At 45.6% G+C, this 9,609-nt stretch overlaps 1 protein-coding gene across 1 annotated transcript; it reads left to right on the top strand.

Moving 5' to 3' along the window:
* The first annotated feature begins 805 nt into the window (after positions 1-805).
* Positions 806-2,051, top strand: LOC103232367 (protein ARMCX6-like). Its single transcript, XM_007992303.3, has one exon. The coding sequence runs from the start codon at positions 806-808 to the stop codon at positions 1,460-1,462; it is 657 nt and encodes a 218-aa protein (XP_007990494.1). The 3' UTR covers positions 1,463-2,051.
* Positions 2,052-9,609: the final 7,558 nt, after the last annotated feature.

Here is a 9,609-nt window from a genome sequence, read left to right as displayed (position 1 = left end):
GTGTGCCTGAGACCTAAATGGGAGACTTTGGAAAGTTACATTCCTCACTCTGGAGTGGATGCACCTGAAACTTTGAGTGCATTTGCCAATCTCTATTCTCTTTTCTCTGTCTAGCTGTAGACAGTAATCTAAGTAAGGGAGGAAAGAAATTGCCCCACACAGTGTGATATGCTGGAGATAAGGGGTAGAAACGAGGTGTCTGAGGCAGACTACAGAGTCCAGAGGCAATTTAGCTTCTCCCTCTCACAGCCTTTGTTCTTTTCTCCTCTTACATTGGTGCTGGAAAAAGATAAATGCTGCACCTCTGAGCTTGAGGGAGGTAAAACCCCAGAGGAGGAATATTTGAAAATTAAGACCTTAAATCCGCAAATAGAGATACTGATACCCTTGTAACCTGTGCGTTGACATGTCTCTTTGGGGAGACTCATCTAAAAGCTCTATGTGTTTGCATGGCTGCTAGGTCCATGTTGGATGGCAATTAGATTGATTGTGTCCAGGAAAAGAATGTGTAACAATCTCCTTCCTAAAATGCCACAACTAGATCACCTTTTAAAGAGTGAGGCCCATCTGTGACTTGCATTAGATGTGGGGTATATACTGACTGACGAATATGTGAAAGATGATATGGAAATCTGGTCTAGAAGTTGACACACTGTTCATCCACTTATCAGAAGGAGGCACATCCAAACAAGAAAAGACAAAAATAGCGGGGGAGCTGCAGACAGTGGGGAAGAAAGGTAAGGCCCATGATCTGCAGTCAAGAGTTGAGGATGAGCCAAGCCCTGGGGATTAATCTGACAAAATCATGGGCAGTAAGAACTCACAGCCTCTCCAAAAGCAAACCATACAAATAAAAATGAATCACCTATTCCCCAATGAAAATTTTAAAAATGCTGGATATGCTCAAAACTTTAAAAAAGGTAGTTGTGTTCTGGACCTCTCCAAGTGTCTTTTCATTCAGGGAAAACTGTTGTTTGCTGAGCCCAAGGATGCGGGCTTTCCATTTAGCCAGGCTATCAATAGCCATTTGGCCAGTCTCTCAATGGTTAGAAACACGGGCCCCACACCAGACCCCACTGTTAGAGAGGCTTTGTGTGCCACGGATAACTTAAATGCCAGCATTGAAAGTGAGGGCCAGATTAAGATGTACATCAATGAAGTGTGTCAGGAGACTGTGTCACGTTGCAGCAACTCATTTCTGCAGCAGGCCGGATTAAATTTGTTAATAAGCATGACAGTTATTAATAACATGCTTGCCAAGTCCGTTTCAGACTTGAAGTTTCCTTTGATATCAGAGGGAAGTGGATATGCTAAGGTTCAGGTTTTGAAACCACTGATGGGTTTGTCTGAAAAGCCAGTCTTGGCGGGGGAGTTAGTCGGTGCCCAGATGCTCTTCTCATTCATGTCCCTCTTTATCAGAAAAGGAAACAGAGAGATTCTCCCGGAAACCCCTGCCCCATAAACGGCCCTCTGGAACACAATGGGACGGAATCCACCCACAACGCGCTTGGTTTGCAGATGTCAAAGAATCTGCAGAGGGTGCTACTGAAGATCCAGCCTTAGCCAATCACCACCTCATTGGGTGAAAGTTCCAGGGCTCAATCCAGGACCACACTCTTATTGGCCAGGCAGGGGCTCCCACAGAGCTTTGAGTAACTTGTTGGTTGTGCAGTCTGCAGGCAATGTTGGCACTGTAAATTCCTCCCTTGCAGCCTCCTTCATGTGGTGAGGGGATCACTTCAGCTGCCTGCTGTGGACAAAGAACATCAAATTACAGCTATTGTTGCCTGTGGTGGTCTCCCTGTCCAAGCAGGACCGCTTTGCAGAGACCAGACGCATATCGCAGCTTGAGCTGAAAATGCATTTGTTGCAGCTTAGGTTGAATTATTTTTCGTTTACTCTTTCTTCTACACGCGCCTGATGGATAGTGAACCTATTCATCAAAAAAGTGCACTGCTCTTCTGTCTATTGTACCGACTTAACCTCTTCCACCCAAGTCCGCATCTGTGTGTATCATCAATAAAGTTGTGTGCTTTGATTGGCAGAAAAGAGTCATGGTCCTTGTCCTTGAGTTTACAGTCTGCACTGAGAGAAGGACAAAAAAAGCACGATAAACGCCAGCTGACTGGGACTTCTGTTCCCTGACAAATGCCGGCTTATCTGTGCTCACAGGAGGCAGGGATAGAGAGGGGCTGCAGTGCTCAGAATAAACTTCAAGAAGGGGCTGGGGGCGGGGGTGGGAGGAAGGGAGGGGCACAGCGGGGGAGTTCGTGGAATTAGGATGGAATGTTGAGAGGACTGAAAGAGACAACACCCGTGGAGCAGGCAGCACCGTGCCCGGCACAGAGAAATCTCTTCTTAATGTCTTTTCCTTGACTGCCAGGCTGGAAAGAAAGGTCAGTAACCCCGGCCTTTTCGTTTGTCTGCGCATCCCGACGTGGGGATGGGGACCGGGGTGGAGCGGGTGGGGGAGCTCTACCACGCATCGGGGCGCATTTATTGCACAAAGGTTGCCGCTTGCCCAGCACCTACCCTGTGTAGTTCTGTCCCTCCTGCGAAGCCACGGGGAAATCTGCTTCCAGCCCTCCTTCTCTCTGCCTTGGGATCCCCGGCGCTACTTCCTGACAGAGTGAGAGGGTTGGCCGCTGCTCCCTTTGGAGCAACCTCCTTTCTTCCATATCCCCACTACCTTTGGTGGGACCCTGGAAGGGGACAGTGGAGCCTGCCATCAACTACCCGCGGGGGTGATAGGGCAAATGCTGAGGGCACTTGGCACGACCGAGGTCACTCCATCCATCCGGAGACACCTCCACACTCTCCATCTGAGGTCCCTGCACTTTGCCAGGAAAGGAAGAGCCCGTGGGCACAGAAGCACTCCATGGGTCAGGGCAGCTCGTTCTGCCCCTGACCCGCCCCCACCTCCAACATTACCAGATCCTGCCCAGCAGGTTTAGCCCCTGAATCAGCAAAGCCAGGTTCCCTGCATGTTTGTGTTGTGTGTGTCAAGAAGTGGTCCCCTTCCCTAAAGCCATGGCAAACCCAGTAAACACATCTGCTTCCTTTGGGCAAGGCTGCTGCCGTGCCGGTACCCTCTCGGTCTCCCAGGGCTGCTGCTGTGGGTCACTGTGTCCTGGGCGGCCGCCATCTCTATGGTGCTGGGCATTCGGCTTGTTCTCTTCCACACAGAACAAAGCTTTCTTTTCTTGTCTTATTCTCCCTTCCCCGCGCAGCTTGGGTTCCAGGTGGGTTACAGCTTTCCTGCTTGTACCATCTGCCCCACAGTCCGTGCTGGCCAGAGGGCCTGAGTGCCTGCCAGGTCCCCTGACCAACTCTGGGAAACCCTCCCACCTGGAATGGGGACCAGGCCTCTTCCCAGGCCCTGGTGTCTGGGATGGCCAACAAACGACTTGCAGTTATTGTGACACCACACCCCCCATCAAGGCTCACACTGCTGGGGCTTCCTTGGCTGGCTCTGGGAGCCCTGTCTCAGTTCCTAAGGGTTCCTAAGAGCTGTCAGAAGGACCACCCTTTCTCCCAAGCCATCCACAGTTTCGCCGGGCAATCTGATTTCAAAGGGGATTTCCCTGCAGACAGCTCCGCAACCACTTTTCCCAGTGGAGCCTGCTTCACCAACGCTGTCTTCAGTGACACCTCATTGCTCAGTCTCTTTGAGCACAAAGGCATCCTCCTAGCCTGTGGTCCGGAATTACCATGCACGTCCCTACTTCCCTGCATGCTACCAAATTTCCCTTTGCGTGCACTTGTCCACCATCTCTGAGGCACTTGACACAGTGAGGCCGCAGCTGAGTCCTAACTCAGGGAGCGCCCCAGAGGCTTTCTGCCCATCTCCTGAGCAAACTCTGTTACAGAAAAGCCCATCAGCGTCCAAGCGTCTCCACGGCATTGTCTTGGCCCAAGTCAAAACCCTCCTGTCCATTTGCTGGCACTGCCCTCCCAAAAGCACTCACGCACAGCCCTTCTGTCCTGCCCCCTCATCCCCTGACTGGTTGCAGTGCCTGGGTACGAGCCCAGTTCCCGTGGATTCTGCCTCCCTGGGATGCGCAGGGGAGTCAGGAGCATGCCTGCCTCCCAGGGCCTGATCAAGACACTGAGAGGTTCTCAGCACTGGCAAGAGCACCGGTGCCCCCATTCCATATGTAACGCAAACATAAAAACAGCCCCGAGCCATCAATCACAATACATACCTGCCTGCTGCAACCAAAAGACAGTCTTTCTGGGCTTCCCCGTGGCAAACATTGGGAAAGGTCATCAATCCTGAGCTTGCCACATTCTGTGGGGAGTGCTCTGCCTTGATGGTGCCACCCCAGCCTGAGCCTGTCTCTTGTGTCAATCTGGAACTGCCGCCACGGGCTGTCTTCCATCTCCCGAAAGGGCCCCCTGGGTTTTGCTTCTCATCTATCTCATGAGCTCGTTTCCATTTGGTGCCTGTAGGCACTGACTGACTTCCAGACCAACTTCAGGTGGCCTCCCCAGCCTGCGGCCTCTCCTAGGGATTTTGTGGTTTGCCACCCCCACCCCGCCCCGCTCCAGGTGAGTGCACACAAGGTTGCAGACATCCAGCTTCCCGGCAGGCGCGTCCTGTCTCAGACACTGGATCCTCACCGGGGTACTGTGCCACTCTCAAAGCAGTGTCCACCACAATCCCCTTACTTTTAAGTGCCACCCTGAACCAACATAGCCCTCACCCAGTCTGTCCCTCTGACGATGCACCACTTGGCAAAGAGTTGGGTGGCTGTGGCGAGGGGTTGCTCTTGCCTCTCTTCTGAGGGACACTGGCTGCTCTATGATGCAGATGGGCACTACACCAGAGTCCAGCAGAGTGCTGCAGAGGGCCGGCCTTTGCGCCATCTGTTACAAATGCCAGATGTGTCTTCTCACTGGCTGCCACTTCCCTACTCTCTGTGATCATGGCCTCCTTTCCATCCTGGAGGTCCATTTTCCCTTACTGCCTCTTGTTTTGGTGTGAAGTTTAGGACAGGCTTTCCCACTTTCCCATGAACACAGTCTCCTTGGCAGTTTTCTCGTTCTTTCACACCTTTCTATTCAGAGTTTTGTCTCATCGATCTGTCTGGAATTTACTTTTGTGCAAGGTGAGAGACAGTGATGTGACTTGACTTCTTTTCCCTCATGATTAGCCGATGAGCCCAGCACCACTGGTTGAGCACTCCGTTCTAGTGCTGTCTGTGGCACGTTCTGGGATCCTCATGTGCCCAGCTGCGCACCCACTCTGTGGTTTCCAAGCATTAAAGTTTCTCCTGAGGCACATCCCTTTCCCTCAGGAACCTCTTATTGACTTGGAGTCTCTCAGCTCACTAGGTGGCCTAAGGCAGGTGGTGTGTGTGTGTGTGTGTGTGTGTGTGTGTGTGTGTTAGTGGGGAGAGCTGTGTTGGTGCTTGTGAGCAGGCCTCTGCTCCAGGTATGTTCTCAGGACATATTCTGGCCCACAGGAAGCTTAGGAACTCTCATCCTGCGGACCTTTGCACCATGGCAAACTGGGCACTGGTCTCTCTCCTCTCCCAAATTACTATATCTGTACAAGAAAAGTTTCAGAACAGTGTACTGTGTATATAATTGTAAATATTGTATATCCTGTAACACTATATACTGTTTTATGTAATTATACTTTTCCTAAATATAGTGTGGAGTATCTCTGGAATGATGCACAAAGAAATGATTGCTGAGTTTTTTTTTTTTTTTTTTTTTTTTTTTTTTTTTTGCTCCTGGCATGTATTACATATTAGATCTGCAAGGAGAAGATCCATAACTCATTTAATTGTCTTTTCTGTCCTTTGTGCCTCTTGAATTTTGTACTTATTTATCCATGTCCCATTGGTAAATAAATTTACTAAAAGACAATTATTGCAGGTTTCTGTAAAAGTTGTTGATGTAGCATTATCATTCTACAGTCAGACTCTTTTGGTGAACTCTCTTATTAATTTTATTACATTGTCTCTTTTTTTGCTTTCTGACTTCTTAAGTAGATAAATGTACTGTACAAATTTTGACAGTTTTATCTCTTCCTATTCAATAGTTTTTAGTTCATTTCTTTTACTTATCTCATTGCATTGTCAGGGACCTCCAGAAAAACAGTATTGATGATACAGCACATGTTTGTCTTGTTTCTGATTTTAATGGTCGATGTTTCAGTGTAAGGTTGGTGTTTGCTGGAGGTTTCTGAATAAATAGTATGTCATGTATTTATATAATGGGATTTATAAAGCATTAAAAATGAGTGAATGGCTGGGCGCGGTTGCTCACGCCTGTAATCCTAGCACTTAGGGAGGCTGAGGTGGGCGGATCACCTGAGGTCAGGAGATTGAGACCAGCCAACCAACATGGAGAAAATCCCATCTCTACTAAAAATATAGAATTAGCCGGGTGTGGTGGTGCATGCCTGTAATCTCATCTACTCCGGAGGCTGAGGCAGGAGAATCACTTGAATCCAGGAAGCAGAGGTTGCAGTGAGCCAAGATCGCGCCATTGCACTGCAGCCTGGGCAACAAGAGCAAAACTCCATCTCAAAAAAAAAAAAAAAAGAAAAGAAAGAGTGAACTAGATCTCTATGTATCAGGCTTGACAATTTTCACAAACCTAATGTTGAATGAAATAATCAATTTGCAGAAAGACTTCGTATAATGCCATTTATATAATTTTAAACATATGAAACTATGTGTTATATTGATACATATATTTATAGCAGTATTTAAAATGGACACTGACAGATGTACATCAGTTTTGCAATATCAATTGCCTCTGGGAATGGCTGGAGGAAAATGTGACTCCAACAATATATACAATTTAATTTTATCTATTAAGAAAAAGATTATAAACAAATATAAAGAAAACATTAACATTGCTAATTATGGATGATGTATACATAGATCCTCATTGTTTTTTCTCTATATATCTTTTTTTTAAATTAAAACTAAAGATGTATTGTGTACCCAATACAATTAATTTAAAAAATTCCATCACTTAGACATATTCTCAAGAAATTTTAGGATAATAAGGACTGAAAGGAGACCCTAAAATCTTCCCAGGATAAGGGGAATGCCACCTACAAATCAAACTGGCATCAGACTTCCTAGTCATAATACTTGATGATAAATGTCGATGTATAAATGCCTTGAAATCCTTAGAGAATATACTTTTCTCTAGTATTCTATTCCTAAACATACTATCAAGCAGGTATATGTGACAGTAAAGATGTCTTCAGGACTATAATTACTTAGAAAGTTTACCTCCCGTAGAGTTTTCCTTAGAAAATTGTTTGAACATGACTCCCACAAAATGAGGTAGTAATCAATTGAAAAGTACACATGGAATCCAGGAAATAGTGATCCCAACTTGGAAAAGTAATAAATGTTACTTTTAAGGTGATGGTCAAATAACAGGTCCTGATTAGGCCAAAGTGGAGCAATATGATAGAAGATTTAGGGTAGTGGATGAACTAATGAATAAAAGGAGACTTGGTAAAAGGAATTGAGAGGTTAGAAAATGAGAGGTTAGAAAAACTAGAGGGTGTGATAAAAGCAAGTAAGGGAAGGAAAACAATTAGATGATCATCTAAGAAAATATTACAGTAACGACCCTCAATAAACCATGCCTCCCTGTATCCATGCCATTGTATAGTCCCCTCCCACATTGACTCTGGGCCTGGGCACATGATTTGCTTTGACCAGTTTAAATATTAGGAAACATGACAAAAGAGTAGGCCTGGACAGAGCATTTTCAGTGAGGCTTGCACTCTTTCTGCTCTGAAACCACCATGTGTGGAGCTGCCCAGGCTAACCTGTGTAGGGTGAGACCACATAGAACAGAGATGAAATGTTTCAACTGAGGAATCCTAGAAAGAATTGTCAGATAAAATATAGGAATCCCAGTTAAATGTGAATTTCAGCTGAACATCAAATAAATTTTTTGTGTATGTGTTTTCCAAATATTGTATGAGACATACTTTAAAAATATTAATTGTTCAACTTGAATTCAAATTAATCTGGGCATACTGTATTTTAATTTTCTGGATATAGCAGTCCTAGCTACAGGACTGCTAATCTGCCAGTTGACTCCAGCAACACGAATAACCTCAGGCAAGACTAGCAGAAGAACCAACCAGATATGCCCAATAGGAACTACCAATCCACAAAATAACCAGCAAATAAGATGGCTATTTAAAGTCACTGAGTTTTGGCCGGGCGCGGTGGCTCAAGCCGGTAATCCCAGCACTTTGGGAGGCCGAGGTGGGTGGATCACGAGGTCAGGAGATCGAGACCATCCTGGCTAACACGGTGAAACCCCGTCTCTACTAAAAATACAAAAAACTAGCCGGGCGTGGTGGCGGGCGCCTGTAGTCCCAGCTACTCGGAGGCTGAGGCGGGAGAATGGCGTGAACCCGGGAGGTGGAGCTTGCAGTGAGCTGAGATCGGGCCACTGCACTCCAGCCTGGGCCACACAGCGAGACTCCGTCTCAAAAAAAAAATAAAAATAAAAAAAAAAATAAAGTCACTGAGTTTTGGAGTGTTTTTTTAATGCAACAATAGACAACAGATGAACAAAACAAAACAAAAATGTGTATTTGCTCCAAAAGTGCAGCAAATTAAGATACAGAATGAATTCAGCATTTTGATGGAATATAAGGAAAAATAATCTATTAAGTCTCGAATGTAAGAATAGTCCCCCTTACGTGACTCAAGGGCCTTGAGGTGGAATGTTTCTAAACTATAGTGGCCTCGATTAAATCATAACCTAATCCCAGGTGTCTGTTGAATCTGACCTGGGCACATAAGATGGGGCAGGCTTGAACTAGCTCCCAAGTTACTAAGAGTGATGCAGGTAAATATTCCTGGGGTAAGATGCATTCATAACGTGATATAGTTTATTTCTACCTTGCACCTAGCTGTGCAACCCCAGAAGATAGTACATAAGTAGACGATGGTTACATGGCTCCTAGAGAAGTCTGAAGTGACCAAATAGATATAAAGGCAACCCTTCTACATCCCAAGAAAGGCTTAGGTTGAACTTGTGAAAGTATCTGAGATATCTGAACACTAGTCACGTGATATTATCCTCAAAAGGGTACCTTCATGGGATCATAAAATCAAAGGGAGCTTGCCTTTCTAATGGAGAGAATGCAGTTGAGCTTCTGGCTTTATATAACCATCTGCATGCAGCTAAGTTCCAGTTTACTTTTATATTCTATTCTGTAACAACCAGGTGTTTCTCCCATTAAAACTTTCTGCTTTCAACTCTAGACATTGAGAACAATGAAGTGTGTTTAGATTATTATGACTACGTAAATGCTGCTCATTGCTGAGCCAAGTAGTGTCCTAGCACTTGAACCCATCTTCTATAGTTTTAGAAACTGATTCACATGTCACCTGTGGGGATGAGATTATAAGTAGACATGAGGTTCAGTGTAGCTAACAGAATGTGGCATAGAAGGTGATAAAAGGCAGAAGAAAGAATAGTGGAATGGATATCCTCACTTTACAAAGTGCAAAGTAAAGAAATACTAGTGGAAGTTTATGAAATAAAATAAAGTTTTATGTATATTATTTAAAGTTAAATTTAGCTACTTTCTATGTTTTA

The sequence above is a fragment of the Chlorocebus sabaeus genome, chromosome X (genome assembly GCF_047675955.1).
Source record: "Chlorocebus sabaeus isolate Y175 chromosome X, mChlSab1.0.hap1, whole genome shotgun sequence".
In the NCBI taxonomy this organism is placed as follows: Eukaryota; Metazoa; Chordata; class Mammalia; order Primates; family Cercopithecidae; genus Chlorocebus; species Chlorocebus sabaeus.
The sequence above is the reverse complement of the archived record's forward strand: the minus strand, read 5'-3'. Positions and strand labels throughout refer to the sequence as shown.

Bases quoted from the DNA above. Each gene is read 5' to 3' on its own strand.
- LOC103232367 (XM_007992303.3), top strand. From the start codon at position 806: ATGGGCAGTAAGAACTCACAGCCTCTCCAAAAGCAAACCATACAAATA.